Source organism: Enhydra lutris, unplaced genomic scaffold, assembly GCF_002288905.1.
Source record: "Enhydra lutris kenyoni isolate GAN:26980312 unplaced genomic scaffold, ASM228890v2 scaffoldscaffold48, whole genome shotgun sequence".
In the NCBI taxonomy this organism is placed as follows: Eukaryota; Metazoa; Chordata; class Mammalia; order Carnivora; family Mustelidae; genus Enhydra; species Enhydra lutris.
Genome location: NW_019154132.1, coordinates 439,570 through 460,562, shown reverse-complemented (window position 1 = coordinate 460,562; position 20,993 = coordinate 439,570). Strand labels below are relative to the sequence as shown.

The window sequence follows — 20,993 nt, the reverse complement described above, 5'->3', positions numbered from 1 at the left end:
TCATGAACAGGGTTCTAGGGAAAATTGGGCATGTTGAAATAAATAATAATAGTATAATAATGATAGCTGAGAGAATTTGTGATGTACTTTAAATGTACTATCTTTAAGTCTCATAAATTATCTTTTTGAATTCCTACAACAAAATTTATGAGGTACTGTTGACCTTAATTCTGCTTTGTCAGACATTAATAACTGCTACTTCCCTTTCTCTTTCACTTGCCTAGTATCTATCTGCCCATTTATTTATTTTCAACCATTTTTTTAAAAAAATAGAGTATAATTATATACAGTAAAACATAAATCTTCAGTGTACAAATAAGTGACTTTTAATGCATATATACATCCCAATATCCAACACCTAAATCAAGATATATTTCCCTCATTCCCCATTCCAAGTCAGTAGGCACCCTTCTCATCACTGTTTTGATTTCTGTCAGCATGCATTAGTTTTGTCTGTTCTTTAACTTTGTGTAAAAAGGAACTGTACAGTTAATAATCTTTTGTGTCTAGCTGCTTTTGCTCCAACTTAATTTTTGAGATTCATCCAAATTGTTGTGTCTGTAAGTAATTTATTTTCTTTTATAGCTGAGTTTGGATAACTCAAATTTGTTTAATCATTCTCACTGTAACAGGTGTGGGATTGTTTCCAGTTTAAGGGTTTTGTTTTGTTTTGTTGTTTTAAGATTTTGTTTATTTAACAGAGAAAGAGAGCACAAGCAGGGAAAGTGCCTGGCAGAGGGAGAGGGAGAAGCAGGCTCCTCGCTGAGCAGGGAACTTAGTACTCTTTTGAGATCATGATCTGAGCCAAAGGCACACACTCATCCCTCTGAGCCACCCAGGCGCCCGACTTTAAGGTTTTTATGAATAAACTTCTTGTGAACATTGCTGTGGAAGTCTTTCATGGACATTTGTACTCTCTCATCTTGTAATTGCTGTCATGGAATAAGTTAATTAGGAATTCTAAATAGTTTTTCAGAGTGGGTATCTGATTTTAGTTCTCATTTTATAACACTGTATGAGTATTCCATTTGCTCCATGTTGTCCTTACAAACACTTAATATATCATTCTTTTTTATTTCAGTTAATTCTGTTGCTTTCATTGGCTTTCTCTGATTAAATGATGTTAAGCCCTTTTTCTTACACATTACTCATATTCAGATATTTTCTGTTTGGAAGTGCCTTTTCAATTCATTTCCCTATGTTTTTTTCTCATAATATAATACTTTATGCATTTTTATGACACATAAAATTTTTTAAAATTTCTTTTCAGTGTTCCAGAATTCATTGTTTATGCACCACACCCAGTGCTCCATGCAGTACGTGCTCTCCATAATACACACCACCAGGTTCACCCAACCCCCTATCTTCCTCCCCTCCAAAAACCTGTTTGTTTCTAAGAGTACACAGTCTCTCATGGTTTGTCTGCCCTCCAATACCCCCCAACTCACTTTTCCTCAACATCTCCCCATATCTTCCATGTTATTCCTTATGCTCCACAAATAAGTGAAACCATATGATAATTTACTGTCTCTACTTCAGTTATTTCACTCAGCATAATCTCTTCCAGTCCCGTCCATGTTGATAGAAAAGTTGGGTATTCATCCTTTCTAATGGAGGCATAATACTCCATTGTATATATGGACCATATCTTCTTTATCTATTCATCCATTGAAGGGCATCTTGGCTCTTTCCACAGTTCGGCAACTGTGGCCATTACTGCTATGAACATTGGGGTACAGATGGCCCTTCTTTTCACTACATCTGTATCTTCAGGGTAAATACCCAGTAGTGCAATTACAGGGTCATAGGGAAGCTCTATTTTTAATTTCTTAAGGAATCTCCACACTGTTTTCCAAAGTGGCTGCACCAACTTGCTTTCCCACCAACAGTGTAAGAGGGATCCCCTTTCTCCACATCCTCTCCAACACTTCTTGTTTACTGTCTTGTTAATTTTGGCCATTCTAACTGGTGTAAGGTGGTATCTCAATGTGGTTTTGATTTGAATCTCCCTGATGGCTAATGATGATGAACATTTTTTCATGTGTCTGTTAGCCATTTGTATGTCTTCTTTGGAGAAGTGTCTGTTCATGTCTTTTGCCCATTTCTTGACGTGATCATTGTTTTGTGTGTGTTGAATTTGAAGAGTTCTTTATAGATTTCGGATATCAGCCCATTGTCTGTACTGTCATTTGCGAATATCTTCTCCCATTCCGTGGGTTGCCTCTTTGTTTTGTTGACTGTTTCCTTTGCTGTGCAGAGGCTTTTGATCTTGATGAAGTCCCAAAAGTTCATTTTTGCTTTTGTTTCCTTTGCCTTTGGAGACTATCTTGAAAGAAGTTGCTGTGGCCGATGTCAGAGAGGTTACTGCCTATGTTCTTCTTTAGGATTTTGATAGATTCCTGCCTCACATTGAGGTCTTTTATCCATTTCGAGTTTATCTTTGTGTATGGTGTAAGAGAATGGTCGAGTTTCATTCTTCTACACATAGCTGTCCAATTTTCCCAGCACCATTTATTGAAAAGACTGTCTTTTCCACTGTATATTTTTTTGTGCTTTGTCAAAGATTAGTTGACCATAGAGTTGAGGGTCCGTATCTGGGCTCTCTATTCTGTCCCATCGTGTCTGTTTTTGTGCCAGAACCTTGCTGTCTTAATGATCACAGCTTTGTAGTAAAGCTTGAAATCAGGAAACGTGATGCCCCCAGTTTTGTTTTTCTTTTTCAATATTTCCTTAGCAATTCGGGATCTCTTCTGGTTCCATACAAATTTTTGTTCCAGCTCCTTGAAAAAGCTGGTGGAATTTTGATCGGAATGGCATTGAAAGTATAGATTACTCTAGGCAGTATAGACATTTTAACAATGTTTATTCTTCTAATTCATGAGCATGGAATGCTCTTCCATCTTTTTGTGTCTTCAATTTCTTTCATGAGTGTTCTGTAGTTCTTGAGTATAGCTCCTTATAGATTCCTTATAGATTCTTGAGGTAGATCCTTTACCTCTTTGATTAGGTTTATTCCCCGGTATCCTATGGGTCTTGGTGCTGTAGTAAATGGAATCGATTCTCTAATTTCCCTTTCTGTGTTTTCGTTGTCAATGTATAAAAAAAAAAAAAAACCAGCTGATTCTGTGCATTGATTCTGTATTCTGTCACATTACTAAATTGCTGTGTGAGTTCTAGTAGTTTGGGGGTGGAGTCTTTTGGTTTTCCATATAAAGTATCATGTCATCTGTGAAGAGAGTTTGACTTCTCCGTTGCCAGTTTGAATACCTTTTATTTCTTTTTGTTGTCTGAATTGCTGTTTTTAGGACTTCTAGTACCATGTTGAACAAGAGCGGCGAGAGTGGGCATTCTTGTCATGTTACTGATCTCAGGGATCAGCAAGGCTGTCAGCTTTTCCCCATTGAGGATGATACTCACTGTGGGTTTTTCATAGATAGATTTTATGAAGTTGAGGAATGTTCCCTCTATCACTATACTTTGAAGGGTTTTAATCAGGAACAGATGCTGTATCTTATCAAATGCTTTTTCTGCATCAATTGAGAAGACCATGTGGTTCTTCTCTATTCTCTTATTTATTTGTTCTAGCACATTGATTGATTTGCGAATGTTGAACCACTCCTGCATCCCATGGATAAATCCCACCTGGTCATCGTGGATAATCTTTTTAATGTACTTTTGGATCCAGTTAGCTAGGATCTTGTTGAGAATCTTGGCATTCATATTCATCAGGGATAATGGGCTGAAATTCTCTTTTTTTTTTTTTGGTGGAGTCTTTGCCTGGTTTGGGGATCAGGTTAATGCTGGCTTTATAAAAAGAGTCTGGAAGTTTTCCTTCTGCTTCTATTTTTTGAAACAGCTTCAGGAGAATAGGTATTATTTCTTCTTTGAATGTTTGGTAGAATTCCCCCAGAGAATCCATCAGGTCCTGGGCTCTTGTTTTTACTCTGTGCCTTGAAGTACTTATTGTACTTAATTTCAGTCTCCATAGTGACCACTGGTTCCTCCAGTTAAACTACTCATTGGTTAGCTTTGAAAGTCTTATGTAGGGGTGCCTGGGTGGTTCAGTGGGTTAGGGCCTCTGCCTTCAGCTCAGGTCATGATCCCAGGGTCCTGGGATCGAGCCCTGCATCAGGCTCTCTGCTCCACAGGGTGCCTGCTTCCTCCTCTCTCTCTCTGCCTCTCTGCCTACTTGTGATCTCTGTCTGTCAAATAAATAAATAAAATCTTAAAAAAAAAAGAAAGTAAGTCATGTGTGTTCTCCCTAAGTCTTGTTTTATATTGTACATTAGTCTCCTTAAAGGTTTTCATAATTTTCTAAGTCAAGTTGTTGCTTGTCTTTTCTACAGCTGAATTTCACTGCATGACAGATATTCCTTTTTATAGATGCTACGCTATATGACGTAGAAGCAGACACATCACCAGTAGTCCACTACAGAGGGCCTGAGCCCATAGACTCTTTATTCCCAAATTTATGACTCTGCCCACCTACTCTAACTTCTTGGCCTCTTGAGTGCCAGTGAGACCAGGAAGGTAGCCTCATCCTGTTCTACTTCCACTACCAACAGGAATTCACAGTTCATGTGGGCTGAACTTTCTATGTATAGGCCATGTATGAGGATTAATTCATATTAAATAACCTGTGTTAAGAGGGTGGTCTTTGTTACTGAAAAATAAATAGAAATCATGATTTTTTTCTGTAGGAAAATTGATAAGTACTTTTAAAATATGCTGAAGTATTTATATTATTTTACTTTTCCCTCATGCTCAGTAAAAAGTCATAGTTATTCTTTATTATGTGTTTATAGGTTAGCATGGCTTCATTGAAAGAATTAGACCAAAGACTCTTTGAAAATTACATTGAGTTGAAAGCAGATCCTATCGTTGGCTCCTTGGAACCTGGAATTTATGCAGGCTATTTTGATTGGAAAGACTGCCTGCCTCCAACAGGTATATGGTTTTAAGTAACTGTCCAGCACATCTAGAGTTATAAATATGAATTTTATCAATCAGTGTATTCTTAAAATGCTTTTCTTTTTATTCATATTTTCCCCATTAGTTTGATTTTAACTTTTACTAGCTTAAACCCATTTTTGAAAGTTTGGAATATAGCGTACTTTTTATTATTCATACCTCAGGCTTAAAATTATTCTTAAATACCAGAAAATAATTAATTATACCATATAGTATTCAGTCATTTTAATAATTCATATTTGCTTCCCAGGATGTGTCCTTATTGCGTAGATAGAATAGACTGTGAGTGACAGTTTTGTACAATGACTTTGTGACTATCATCAAAAAATTTATGTAAGAAATTTGGTCACTTCTTTATAAGACCTAATTATTAATGCTGACAAGGTGAAGGATAGAAGAAAAATATGTAGGAGTATGATTATTACAGTAATTTAGCAAAGAAAATTGAACCACAGAAGGATGACTGACACAGTTCCAGTATTATCTCGTGACATCAAATGAAAATCACTTAAATCACTTCATAATATGTATTTTAAAAATACGTATTGCTTGCTGAATCAAACTTTTTGATGGGTCAGGTAGTTATTCCTTTGTATGAAATAGTGTGAAATACATAGAACCAAGCTCCCTAATAATATTTTTATCTAGAAGTGGTCTTATATAGAAATGGTCATGTTTATATTAGACATAGATTCTTTTTGGATATATATATGTAGATGTACTAGTGAATTGTTAAGAAGTTTGAGTTAATCTTCATTCTTTTACCTAATTGCTTTAAACACCTTTTTAAATTGTGTAATGCTTTTATTAGATGGTGATAAAATTGTTTAATCTTTAAACACCGTTGGGTTTTTATTGTGTAGTGTTCACTTTAAGTGGTAACAATATAGTAACGCCACGAGTCAAAACTAAAAACAAGAATCATGAAATTAAGGATATTGTATGTGACCACAGGTATTTTATTTTCTGAAATCACAGCCATTATAGTCACCTGAGGCTTTCTACCCACGTGTCCATAATTAATCTTTTTTCCTTAAATTCTGTTACTTCTCTATATACGTACTTTACTGTGTCCAGTTTGGGTTATAGTTCATATCCCAAATATATCCTTTGAACATTTAAATCAGATCCTATTCATATCTTTAAATCCTTGCAATATCTTCCTATTAAACTTACAGTAAAATGTGCAATGCAGTGCATGGCAGGCCCTAGCCTGGTGCCCTGGTGTTTTGCCCACCACTCACAAGTGTACACCAAGGCCTCTCTTCAGCTACATTTTAGCACAGTGAGCCTTTTTGTTGCCCAAACTTTCCAAGTCCTTCCACCTTACCTCTTCAAACTTTTTTTTTCCCCTTTTCTTAGGTGGTAGTTCTTCCTTATCTTATAGGATTGACTCCCTTTTGTCATTCAGGTCTTAAACTTAAATGTCACCATACCAGCCACCAGCCTGGAGAAACGACATGGACAGTGGACAGTTGTCATGGTGTTTTAAATTTAACCTGTGAAAAGTATTCATTTTATAATATGTAAAATAATTATTTACAAGGGAAAATGCTATACATGTGGTTCTAGCACTGGCCTTTATACTGGTTGAACTTATTAAAGCTAAATCCATGAGGTCATAGTTTGTTGGTTCATTACCACTTTAAGTGAATAAACATGACTTTTAACAATAAATTATCATCCTCAAGATCATCAGTCAACAGTGTCTGGAGCTTTTGATCTACAGTCCCTTTTTCAAAACTCTTGAGCCCAGATGACTTTTGGAATTGCAGTATTTTGGATTTTGGAAAGATATAGCGCATGTGCCATGTATTATGTTACATTCCCAGCAAGGATTTCTGCAGGGAAACATGAATACTTAGACTAGTAGTGATACTCAGTATCCTTAATCAGGTCAGGTGAGAAATTGCCGCCAGAAGAGTTCATCAGAAATTTGTAAATTCATGAACAGAAAATTTTGCCTTTTACATTTTGTGTCTTCACTATCTAAACTACTTGATACATAATGCCTGCTCAGTAAATATTTGTTCAGTAACTGCACCAATGACCCCTTTATAGCTTCCACTGATGCCTCTGCTAGTGTCTTCAGTGCCCATTCATCACTTCCCTGACTGGCCTGTGCATGCTTCAGGGTCCATCTCTGAAAGGAGTGGTTTTTCTGGCAAGTCTTCCTCACATCAACCCTGACAGGATTGTTTGTTTTGTTTTGTTTTTCTGAATTACACCTTTTAACCTCTCTTATAATTCTCAGGTACATATACATTATATATGTATATCATATATATGTGTATATATATATGTATATTATATGTATATATAAATGTAAAATATAAAATGTAAAAATATGTATATTATATATGTGTACCCAGTATGTATATTATATATACACATATGTATATATGAGATACGTGTTAATACATATATAATATACACATTATATGTGCATGCATATAATATACATATTTAGTACATATATAATACACATGTTTTTTGTTACCTGTCACCTGTTTTTTATTGCCCCATTTTGGGAGAATTTTTAAAAATGTGTAATGATTTCTTTTCACATTCATAGACTTCAAATTATGTAAGTATTTTTATAGAGCAGTGACTGAAAGTTTCAGAATTCCAAGAGATAGATATCAAAAGGGTTTTTCAATAAAATCTCTTATTTTCTACTAAAGGTATTAGTGCACAATACTTAGATTTTGCCCCTACTGTTCTTAGCCCACTGTTGGTGAGCTAAATGTCACTGCCCTGTCCTTTCTCCCCAGTCTTAGATGAACTAGACAAACAGAGCTCTTTGGACCAGCCTGATTCCTGCTTCTCCCTTGGTTGGCCTGCCACCACCTTCTGTCTAAAATGGCTGAGAGGAATGGTATTCAGTGACCACTTTTCCTTTCTTAGTTGGGGTACTTCCCTTTGTGTGTGTGTGTGTGTGTGTGTGTGTGTGTGTGTGTGTATGTGTATAAATTATCTCATGGGAAAACAAAAGTCTTACTTTTGCTGTAGCAAACTTTTGTGGAAGTAGTTTAGCAATCCCAGATATTCAGAAATAAAGGAGTTGTTATGTGGCAGGCCATGCGTGTGCAAACACATACACACACATGCACACATGCACACATTCATGTACATCGCAGTTTTAAGCATCTTGCTGACAGATGGTTTCAGTTATTTGTGTCCTCATAACATCTGACTCAGTGCCTTGAATATAATTATCACTTACTACTTGTGGTTCTAATTTTCTGGATTTCAACCATCTTAAGATAACTAAATTATTTATAACCTCTTGAGAATCTGGGGGTAAGGCTAGGACATTGGGCACTAAACTGGCAGTGTGGTCGCCCTAAATATAAATCACAATCCCCACAAAAACTCCCCATCACTCTTCTCTTTGCAACCCAGCTTTTAAAAAGTTGTCTTTCCTTGAAGATTCCTTGCTAGTGCTATCTCTGTTATTGTGTCACTTGATCTCTCACCCTGAGAAGTCTACTTTCACCCCCCCATTGAGACTATTCTCACTGAAGCCACTTCTGATGTTATACATTTGACCCTTGAACAACATGGGTTTGAACTGTGCAATTCCACTTATATGTGGATTTTGTTAATACATAACAGCACTATAAATGTGTTTCCTCTTCCTTATTTCCTTAATAACATTTTCTTTTCTCTATCTTACTTTATTACAAGAATACAGTTTATAATACATAGAACATACAAAATATGTGTTAATCAATGGTTTATATTACTAGTTAGGCTTCTGGTCAGCAGTAGACTATTAGTAGTTAAGTTTTGGGGGAGTCAGTTATATGTGGTTATTCAGTTGTGCAAGGGTCAGCACCCCAATCCCCACATTGTTCTAGGGTCAGCTTGTAGTTGGGAATCTGTGATGCCTTCATTCCTTTTCATATTCCAGGTTTCTGTAGTACTTCCATTGTTGAACACTTTTCCTGAGACTTTCTGTGGCATCTCTGATCCCACTACTAGTTGGTACCCTTCACTTTACTTTGTGGATTGGCTTCTCTTCCTCTGCATAGCCTTGTGCTGCTGACATCTCCAGGACTCTATCTTTCTCTGTCTTTCTTGCCAGACTATCTTTAGACTCTCTCTGAGAAATTTCATCCACTAACGTTAGACTGACTGGTGCCTCCAGCATCAAAGTCTGCAGCCTAATCTCTCCACTCAGCTCAAGGTCTTTCTATCAACTATCCTGGTAGACATCTCCATTGGAACATTCCAGAGACTTCTTCAGCTTAGCAAATCCAAAAGCAAGCTCAGTCACTTTTACTTTCTCATCATCTCCAAATCAGCTCTTTCTGCTGCCGGACCTCCTAACACTGGGAAGGGGTGAAGACATCAGCCAAGGCCTTTCTCCCCTTCTTGTTCTAGCAAACAGTTAATTGCAGGTTCCCTCTTTTCCATTTCTAAGTTCTGCCCCTCATCATTTTTCATTGTTTCTTGTCAGGATTCTTGAGGGTTCTCCTCTTCATCCCAGCACTCAATCTTACCTGTTTCAAGTTCACCTCTAACTTTTTGAAATCTTCCTAAATTATAGATGGGTTCTGTCGTTCCTCTGCTTAAAACTTGTCAGGATGACCCATTCTCCCTCAGGCTAAAACCTAAAATTCCAGGCATTGCTAATGCGCTTCCACTTGGCACATGGCAGATATCTGTTACTTGCTTCACACTCCTCTCCTGTACACCTCAGGCATCCCTTCTCTAGGCAGCAGGCAGTCAGAGCCACTTCAGTCCTGGCAGCCCCATGCCTGTTCCCCTCTTCCTCTTGCCTGATAATTAGGCATTGCCTTCTCTGGGAAGCTTTCCTTCCTGCCTCCTTGCACACCTCCAGGTTGGGTTGGTCTTCCCCATCTCTTGCTCCTGAAGCAGTTTTCTGTCCCTTGTAGCATTGTTATGCTTTGGAGCTATCATCTGCTTGCTGCTGTTCTGTGCTGGGACAACTCAGCACAGTAGCTGATTTTTTCATATCTACGCTCTGAGAGTTTAGCACAGTCTTGATACAACAGAAGATACTCTGTATATGTTAAGTGAATGAAGACGGGTAGTTTATTAGTATACAGTTTTACTAAATGTGCAGGTCACTTCTTTGTTATCTTTCAGGTGTTTGCTATATGGTTTTGTAGTGATTTTTCTCAATTTTATTTTCATTAGGAGGCTTAATCATATAATCTAGTTTCCATTATTCACTTTTTTAAGGTGGTACACAGTGGATATTCATATTTGTTGAATTGAATTAAAATGATTAGCCTTTTGGCATTCATTTTCTTATCTTCTGTAAATTCTCATATGCTAACTTTATGTAGTCCCTAAATTTTGAACAATTGTATTTGAGTTAACATCTGAGTACAAAATATATCCAACATATCAGCAGTTCTATGTGACATTGCCCAGTTTAAATGAATTTAGCTAAAGTTAATATTGGACATAATTGTTAGCACTGACATCGTTCTGAAATTATTTGGTTTATGTTCAAGGTTATGAAATTACTTGTGATGTTTCTGTGAGAATAGGAAAAATCATGATACAACCATTCCAAGTTTCCTGCATGTTCAGTGATTACTACAAGACTTGGTCACTAAGCTTTAGTGTCCACAGATAGTTGCTCATGTCTATCTCCATTGAAACTCTAATTGTTATGTGAGAAACATAATTTACTTGTGAGTGATGCAGAGGAAGGCTATCTTTCCTCCTTCTTCCTGAACCTCAGACTTGGCACTTCTCCTAATAAGCAGGTGCTTTTCTCATGCTGAGGACCAGAAATAGCAGTCACAGAATTCCTGGTCGGGGAGGGCATAGATCTTTCTCATCAGCTCACCCATTTAAAGGGTGTCTTTGGAAAAGAGTAATTCAAGGGGTTCTCTCATCTCCAAAGTGGCATGGTCATGTCACTACTTCAGAGGCTGTGATTGCTGGTCATTGTTACTCCCTGGTGGATCCTAGAACATGGCCTCAGTGAGGAGTTATGAGAGAGCAAGGAGTATGGGAATGGCAGTGCCAGGCTATTAGGAGTTTTTTATTTCAATTTCATCTAATTAGGTGATTCAATGATTCAGAGTGTCCAGGTCCTCTCTTTGTAGTATTTAAGGTACTCAAAGTTTCTTCTCTATTATCTTCATATTTTCTCAGCCATGAAATTGAACTAGTATAAGCCATTGATGTGATTAATAAAGGTTTGTGTCCTCTGGATAATTTTTTAATAGAAAATTAAGATTTACTGGCCACATGACATTAGTGATAAGGCTTTTTATCTTTTATTATTATTTTTTTAAAGATAAACATTCTTTCAAGAACAGGGCACATGGCACTGCACTGTCAGCAATTGACTTACTCTTTCTCAGATTCCAAAAACACTTAGAAATTGTCAGTGTTCGTTTCACTTTTATGAACTGTTTTTAGTTCTGTTCTTTTTGTAGTTTTGTCTTCGTGATCACTAACTGAACCTTAGTTTTGCATAGTCATATAGTGATTTTGAGTTGTTTAAAGTTGACTTAAGTTGAGACCTCATGTAAAGTGAGCGACCAAAATAGTTTGACTATTAATCTTCCAAAATAATTTCAATTAACAACTTTAGTATTATCTTTAGAGTTTTCATCTTGAAAAACTGAATTTTGCAAATCATATAGATAACTGATTACTTATTACTGTAGTTAGCAATAAATTTAGTTTCCGATACTATATGTAGTAATTTTTAAAAAAATCCAGTTGATTAATTTCATGATTCAAGAGGAGATATCCGTTAGAGCCATAGCTATGCTTTTTTAACCTGACAGTTGGATATTTAAATTGCTGTCACCTCTTTATTTGTCTATATGTCAGGAAAGGTTATTCTGGTTAGTTCTGAGTCACCTAACTGATTGTTTAATTGTTCTACTATCCATAGTTATTAAGAGCTCTGAGTATTTGCATTTGATAAATTTTAGCTAAATTAAGAATATTATTATTCCCCATTTGCAAAAATACACATGAAACTTCACATTTTCAAAATAGATTAAATTAAAAAAAAGTTTCTTTAAATTTTTACTTAAACTTGATTTTAGTGTTTTTCTATCTAAAAAGGATACAAATTTATATATATTCCTTATACATATTTAACAAATGAATTTAAACATCCTTTTTATATACATAAATTAATTGACCGATTTTTAATTATTAATTTTTTTATTGACATATAGTTGTAATACAATATTAGTTTCAGGTATACAACATAGTTATTCAGCAATTCTATACATTATGAAATGCTCACAAAGTAAGTTTAGTTACCATCTGCCACTAAAGTTATTAAAATATTATTGACTATATTCCTTATCCTGTACTTTTCATCACTATGATGTACTTATTTTATAACTGGAAGTTTGTTCCTCTTAATCCCCTTCATCTATTTTAGCCACCTCCCCTTTGATAACCACCAGTTTGTTCTGTGTATCTATGAGTCTTTTTCTGTTTTTGTTTGTTTTGTTTCTTAGATTCCATATGTAAATGAAATAATATATTTGCTTTTTCTGTCTGATCTATTTCACTTAGCATAATACCCTCTAAGTTTGTCCATGTTGTTGCAAATGGCAAGATCTTGTTCTTTCTGTGTCTGAGTAAATAATTCCATGTATATATGTGCCGTATCTTCCTTATCCACTCATATTTCGATGGACACTTGGGATGCTTCCATACCTTGGCTATTATAAATAATGCTGCAGTATACATAGAGGCGCATATATCTTTCCATGTTTTTGTTTCATGTTCAGTGTTTTTGTTTTCTTCAGGTGAATACCCAGAAATGGAATTACTGGGTCATATGGTATTTCTGTGTTTAACTTTTTGAGGACTCTTCATATGTTTTTTTGTAGTGGCTGTACCAATTTACATTTCAGCTAATAGTGCACAAATGTTCCCTTTCTCCACATCCTCACCAGCATTTGTTATTTCTTGTATTTTTGAACTAGCCATTCTTACATGTGAGGTGATATCTCATTGTGGTTTTGATTTGCATTTCCCTGATGATAAGTGATATTGAACATCTTTTCATATGTGTCTTGGCCATCTCTGTGGCATCTTTGAAGGAATGTCTGTTGAGGTCCTCTGCCCTTTTAATTGGATTATTTGTGGGTTTTGTTTGTTTGTTTGTTTGTTTGGTGTTGAGTTGTACAAGTTCTTTATATAGTTTGGATACAACCCTATAGTGGATGTTATCATTTGCAAGTATCTTCTCACATTCAGTAAGTTAGTTGCCTTTTCGTTTTGTTGATCCAAAAGCTTTTTGGTTTGATATAGTCCCAGTTGTTTATTTTTGTTTTTGGTACCCTTCCTTGAGGAGATAGATGCAGAAAAATTCTGCTAAGGCTGATGTCTAAGAGGTTACTGCTTGTGCTTTTTTTTTTTAGATTTTATTTATTTATTTGAGAAAGAGAGAGCCTGAGTATGGGGGGCAGAGAGAGAATCAGGCTCCCTAATGAGCAGGGAGCCTGACGTGGGGCTCATTCTCATGTCCTGGGATCATGACCTAAGCCTAAAGCAGATATTTAACCATTTGAGCCACCCAGGCGCCCTCTGCCTATGTTTTCTGTTAGGAGTTTCATGGTTCAAGTCTCACATTTGGGTCTTTAATCCATTTTTTAAAAGATTGATTTATTTGAGAGAGAGAGACGAAGAGAGAGAAAGAGCATGTGCAAGTGGAGAGGGGCAGAAGGAGAGGGAGAGAATCTCAAGCAGACTCCCCACTCAGTACGGAACCTGTCATGGGACTCAGTCCCGTGACCCTGAGATCAAGACCTGAGCTAAAATCAAGATTCAGATGCTGAGCCACTTAGGTACCCCGATCTTTAATCCATTTTGAGTTTATTTTGTGTATAGTAGATGGAAGTGATCCAGTTTCATTCTTGTTCATGTGATTATCCAGTTTTCCTAAGAGCGTTTATTGAAGAGACTGGTTTTTTTCTTTTCTTTCTTTCTTTTTTTTTTTTCTTTTTTTTTGCATTATGTATTTTTGCCTCCTTTATCATAGATTAAGAGACCATAAGCATGGGTATATTTCCGGGTTCTCAATTGTGTTCCCTCGATCTATGTGTCTATTGCTGTGGTAGGACCATATTGTTTTGATTATTGTAGTTTTATAATATATCTTGAAATCTGGGGTTGTGATACCTATAGCTTGTTCTTCTTTCTCAAGATTGCTTTGGCTATTTGGGGTCTTTTGTGGTTCCCTACAAATTTTAGGATTATTTGTTCTAGTTCTGTGAAAAATGCCATTGAAATTTTGATAGGGATTACCCTGAATCTGTAGCTTTCTTTGAGTAATATGGACATTTTAACTCTTCTAATCAATGAGCATTTCCATTTGTTTGTGTCAGCTTCAGTTTCTTTCATCACTATGTTATAGTTTTCAGAGTACATTGGTTAGGTTTATTACTATGTATTTTATTATTTGTGCAATTGTAAATGGGATTTTTTTTTTTTTAAAGATTTTATTTATTTATTTGACAGAGGGATCACAAGCAGGCAGAGAGGCAGGCAGAGAGAGAGGAGGAAGCAGGCTCCCCTAGAGAGCAGAGAGCCCGATGCGGGGCTCGATCCCAGGACTCTGAGATCATGACCCGAGCCGAAGGCAGCGGCTTAACCCACTGAGCCACCCAGGCGCCCCTGTAAATGGGATTTTTAAAAAATTTTTGCCACTTTATTAGTGTATAGAAGTGCAACAGATTTCTGTACATTGATTTTGTGTTCTGCAACTTCACTGAATTCATCCTAATTTTTTTTTTTTTTTGTGGAGTCTTGAGGGTTTTCTATGTTTAGTATCATGTCATCTGCAAATAGTAACAGTTTTACTTTTTCCTTAACAAAACTTGGATGTCTTTTTTTTTCTTGTGATTGCTGTGGCTAGGACTTCCAGTTCTATGTTAAGTAAAGGTGGTGAGAGTAGATATCCTTGTGTAATTCCTTATCTTAAAGGAAAAATTTTCAGCTTTTTATTATGAGTGAGATCATAGTAATGGGTTTTTTTATACATGGCCTTTTGGTGTTGAGATACATTCCTTCTAAACCCACTTTGTTGAATTTTTATCATGAATGGGTATTGAATTTTGTCAGTTGGATCTATTGCAATGATCATATGATTTTTATTTTTCACTTGGCTAATGTGGTGTATCACATTGATTTGCATATATTGAATCATCATTGCATCCCTGGAATAAATTCCTTATAATTGTGGCAAATGATCCTTTATATGTGCTGTTGAATTCAGTCTGCTGGTACTTTGTTGAGGATTTTTTTCATCTGTGGTTTATCAGTAGTATTGGTATTTTTGTAGTATTATAATTTTGGTTTGGTAGTCTCTTACTGGTCTCTAGAATGAATTTGGAAGAATTCCTTCTTCGTCATTTTTTGGGGGGAAATAGTTTGAGTAGATAGTAATTCTTCCAAAATTTGGTAGAATTCAACTGTGACACCATCTAGTCCTCAACTTTTGCTTGTTGAGTTTTTGGGTTACTGGTTCAGTTGCACTATAAGTAATCATTCCGTTCAAATTATTTATTTCTTCCTGATTCTGTCTTGGAAGATTGTATGTTTCTAGGAAATCTTTCTTGTAGATTGTCCTGTTATTTCACATGGAATTTTTTGTAGTAGTTTCTTACAATCCTGTGTATTTCTGTGTGTCGGTTTTAACTTCTCATCTTTTATTTCTGAGTCCTCTCTCTTTGTTTTCTTGATGAGTCTTATAAAGGGTTCTCCATGTTGTTCATCTTTTTAAATAAACTGCTCTTAGTTTCATTGATCTTTTCTATTGTTTTTTTTTAGTCTTCATTTCGTATTTTCCACTCTGATCTTATCACTTTTCTACTAAAATTAAGCTTTATTTACTCTTTTGTTTTGTAATTCCTGTAGTTGTGAGGTTACATTGTTTATTTGAAATTTTTGTTTCTTGATTGTTGTCAACTTCCTTCTTAGAACTAGTTTTGACGTGTACCAAAGGTTTTGAGCCATTATGTTTTCATTTATCTTTAGATTTTTTTTTTAAATTTTTCTCTTTGATTTATTCACTGACCCATGGTTTTTTAGTAGCATGTTGTTTATCTCCTATTCTCCTTTCTGTCCAGTCTTTTTTGTCTGATGTAAGTATTGCTACCTCAGCTTTTTTTCTTTTTAAATTGGCTACCATTTGCATGGAATATCTTTTGCCATCCCTTTACTTTCAATCTCTGTGTGTTCTTAGGTCTGAACTGAGTTTCTTGTAGGCTGCATATAGATAGTCTGAATTCCTTTCTCAGTTCTGGTAGTTTTTTGGTAGTTTTTTTTTTTTTTTTTTTTCAGTGTTCCAAGATTCATTGTTTATGCACCACTCTCAGTGCTCCATGCAATACATGCCCTCCTTAATACCCTTCACCAGGCTCACCTAACCCCCGCCACCCTTTTCCCCTCCGAAACCCTCAGTTTGTTTCTCAGAGTCCTCAGTCTCTCATGGTTCGTCTCCCCCTCCGATTTCCCTCAATTCACTTTTCCCTTCCTTCTCCTAATGTCCTCCATCTTATTCCTTATGCTCCACAAGTAAGTGAAACCATATAATAATGGACTCCCTCTGCTTAACTTATTTCACTCAGCATAATCTCCTCCAATCCTGTCCATGTTGATACAAAAGTTGGGTATTCATCCTTTCTAATGGAGGCATAATATTCCATTGTATATTTGGACCATATCTTTATCTATTCTTCTGTTGAAGGGCCTTTTGGCCCTTTCCACAGTTGGGTGATTTTGGCCATTGCTATTAAGAACATTGGGGTACATATGGCCCTTCTTATCACTACATCTGTATCTTTAGGGTAGGTTAAGGATCTGTACTTGAGAAACTACAGAACACTCATGAAAGAAATTGAAGAAGACACAAAAAGATGGAAGAGCATTCCATGCTCATGGAATAAACATTGTTAAAACGTCTGTACTTCCTAGAGCAATTTATACTTTCAATGCCATCCCGATCAAAATTCCACCGGCATTTTTCAAAGTGCTGGAACAAACAGTCCTAAAATTTGTATGGAACCAGAAAAGACCCCGAATTGCTAAGGAAATGTTGAAAAAGAAAAACAAAACTGGGGGCATCACGTTTCCTGATTTTAAGCTTTATTACAAAGCTGTGATCACCAAGACAGCATGGTCTTGGCATAAAAACAGACACATAGACCAGTGGAACAGAGCAGAGAGCCCAGATATGGACCCTCAACTCTATGGTCAAATAATCTTCAACAAAACAGGAAAAAAATACCCAGTGGGAAAAAAGACAGTCTCTTTAATAAATGGTGCTGGGAAAATTGGACAGCTATGTATAGAAGAATGAAACTTGACCTCTTACACCATACACAAAGATAAACTTGAAATGGATAAAAGACCTCAACGTGAAGCAGGAATCTATCAAAATCCTAGAGGTGAATATAAGTTCACCTCACTGAGATAGGCCACAGCAACTTCTTTTGGTAGCGTTTTTTGGATTTTCTATATATAGTATCACATCATCTGCAGATAGTGAAAGTCTTTCTCCATTCTGACCAATTTGGGTGATTTTTACTTCTTTTAATTTCTAATTGCTATGGCTAGGACTTTTAGAGGTAAGAATAGATACCCTTATCTTGTTCTCAACCTTAATGGAAAAGCTTTCATTTTCCACCACTGAATATAATCTTAGCTGTGCATTTGTTATACATGGTCTTTATTATATTGAGGTATGTTCTCTCTAAACTAGTCTGTTGAGGGTTTTTATCATGAAGGGATATTATACATTGTCAAATGCTTTTTCTGCATCTACTGAAATGATCATATGACTTTTATACTTTCTCTTGTTGATACGGTGTCACACTGATTTGAGAACATTGAACCCCTTGCATTCCAAGAAAAAATCCCACTTGATTGTGGTGAATGATTTTTTTTAATGTATTGTTGTATTCATTTTGCTAACATTTTGTTGAGGAATTTTGCATCTATGTTCATCAAAGATACTGGCCTGTAGTTCTCCTTTTTGTAGTATCTTTATCTAGTATTGATATCAGAGTAATGCTGGCCTTATAAAATGAATTTGGAAGCCTTCCTCCTCTTCTATTTTTGGAATAATTTGTGAAGAGTAGGTATTAACTATTCTTTAAAGGTTTTGTAGAATTCATCTGTGAATCCATCTGATCCTGGATTTTTGTTTTTTGGGAATTTTTTGATTACTGATTCAATTTCTTTGCTGTTAACTGGTCTGTTCAAATTTTCTGTTTCTTCCTAGTTCTGTTTTGGGAGGTTACACCATTTCTAGGGATTTATCCATTTCTTCTAGACTGCCCAATTTGTTGGCATATAATTTTGTATTCTCTTATAATCCTTTGTATTTCTGTGGTGTTGGTTGTTATTTCTGCTCTTTCATTTCTGATATTGTTTATTTGAAACCTCTCTCTCTCTCTCCCTCTCCATCTCTCTCTCTCTTTTTATGAGTCTGGCTAAAGGATTATCAGTTTTCATGATCATTTCAAAGAACCAGCTCCTTGTTTCATTGATCTGTTCTGTTGTGTTTTTATTTTCTATTTCGTATGTATCTGATCTTCATTATCTCTTCCTTTCTGCTGGTTTGGGTTTTGCTTGTTCTACCTTCTTTAGGTGTAATTTTAGGTGGTTTATTTTGAGGTTTTTCTTGATTTTGAGGTAGGTCTTGCTATAAACTTCCCTTTTAGAACAGCTTTTACAATATCCTAAAGATTTTAGACTGTTAAGTTTTCGTTTTCATTTGTCTCCATAAATTTTCTTATTTCCTTTTTGAATTCTTGGTTGACCCATTCATTGTTTAGTCACATGTTACTTACCTCCATGTGTTTGTGTTCTATCTAGATTTTTTCATGTGGTTGATTTCTAGTTTCATAGCATTGTCAGAAAAGATGCATGGTATGACTTCAGTCATTTCAAATTTGTTGAGATTTGTTTTGTGCCCTAATGTATGATCTTTTCTGGAGGATGTTCCATGAGCACTTGAAAAGAATTTATATTCTACTATTTTAGGATGGAATGTTCTGAATATATCTGTTAGCTCCATCTGGTTCAATGTGTCTTTCAAAGTGACTGTTTCCTTGTTAATTTTCTGTCTCACTGGTCCTTGCATGAAGGGATCTGTAGCCGCTTGGAAAAATTACCAAGGCCTACTGGTTAGGAGGAGAATGCCTGGTATGCTGTTACCAAGATAGGTGGAGAGTGTTGGCACTATGCTGCTTCTACAAGTGTCTGTATATTTAGGCTGGGACATGGGGAGGGAAATGGTATTGCCAGCTCTTTCATGGTTAAAGAAGTCTCCCAAAGATCCCTGCTCATCCAGCATAGTCTCTAAGATCATTAAATAAATCTCCTTCCCATATATTGTAGGCATTTTTCAACTGCTGCTTCTAGGCTGTATCTCAGCAATGCTGTTTGTTATACTATCTCTTTAAGGGTAGGGATTCAGTTTCCTCTCTCCCTTCCAGCTCTACCAGTGCCGAGCCAGCTGGGTTTTAAAGTTTGAGATGTTAAGTCTCACTGATGGTAAAAACTCCAGAAGACTGGTGCTTTTTTTTAACGGGGATTTCCCCTTCCCAGTGCATGCCCTCTATGCCTAGAGAGCCCAGCATGGTGTCCACTCTTTACCCCTGTCCATGCTCCACAGCATTGCTTCTTCCTGTGGACCCTCCCATTGGTTTGTATACCTCCTGACTCCATTTCTGCCCATACTACCCTTTTAAATGTGGCCTTTTCTCTACATTTACCTGTGGAGAGTCTGTTATGACAGTCTGTGGGTCATTTTCTTATTTATTTATACAGATATGTGTGCTAATAGTTTTATCTGTGGAATGAGGTGAACCCAAGATCCTCCTCCTCTACCATCTTTTTTAAGTCTTTTAGACCATTTACACTTAAGATAATGATAGGAATGTACTTACTACCATTTTGATCATTGTTTTCTGGTTGTTTTTGTAGTTCTTCTCTGTTCCTTTCTTCTTCTCCTCTTGCTCTCTTCCCTTGTGATTGATGGCTTTCTGTAGTGTTATAGTGATTTTTTTTTTCTCTCTCTCTCTTTTTGTATCACATGGTTTTGGTTTGTGGTTACCATAAACTTCATATATAACACTATTTTTCAGATATCACATTTTAAGTGTATAGCAGTATATATTAAGTTGATGGTCACTTGAGTACAAATATATTCTAAAAGCGCTATATTTTTACTCTTCACCTCTACATTTTATGTATATGATATCCTATTTTCATCTTTTTATTTTGTGAATCCCTTGACTTATTTTTTAGATATAATTGATTTTGCTACTTCTTTATAAGTAATTGAGCTACTACCTTAACTGTGTATGTTTACTTTTGCCAGTGAAATTACTTTCTTTCATAATCTTCCAATTATGTCCTTTTCTTTTCTGCTTAAAGACTGCCCTTTACCATTTCTTGTTAGTCCGGTTTAATGGTGAGGAACTTCTTTAACTTTTGTTTGTCTGGGAAACTGTTGCTCTCTCCTTTATTCTTGGATGATAATTTTGCTCTGTAGAATATTCTTGGTTATATTCTCTTCTGGTCTGCAATTTCTGCTAAAAAATCAGCTGATAGCATTATTGGGTATCCTTGTATGCAACTGTTTGCTTTTCTTATGCTGCTTTTAAGATTCTCTCTTTATCTTTAATTTTCAACATTTTAACTATTATATAACTTGGTGTGGACCTCCTTAGTGTGGCTCTCCTTCATCTTGTTTGGGGACTCTGTGCTTCCAGGGCTGGGATGTCTGCTTTCCCCAGGTTAGGGAAATTTTCAGGTATTATTTCTTCAAATAGGTTTTCTGTCTCCCTCTCTCTTCTTCTTGAAACCACTATAATGTAAATGATACTATACTTGGTAATGTTTTAGAGGGCCCTTAATCAAGTCTTATTTTTTATTATTCTGTTTCTTTTAGCTGTTCAGCTTTAATGCATTCCATTACCCTGTCTTCCAGATTGCTGATCCTTCTTTTTGCATGGTCTAATCTACTGTTGATTCCT

At 36.0% G+C, this 20,993-nt stretch overlaps 1 protein-coding gene across 1 annotated transcript in view; it reads left to right on the top strand.

Moving 5' to 3' along the window:
- The window catches only part of LOC111156692 (exocyst complex component 2), a 307,781-nt gene that overhangs the window by 187,623 nt on the left and 99,165 nt on the right, over positions 1 to 20,993 (top strand). The window contains exon 23 of the mRNA XM_022517721.1: positions 4,806 to 4,947. Coding sequence (XP_022373429.1) covers positions 4,806 to 4,947 — 142 coding nt within the window. The remainder of the gene's footprint in view (positions 1 to 4,805; positions 4,948 to 20,993) is intronic.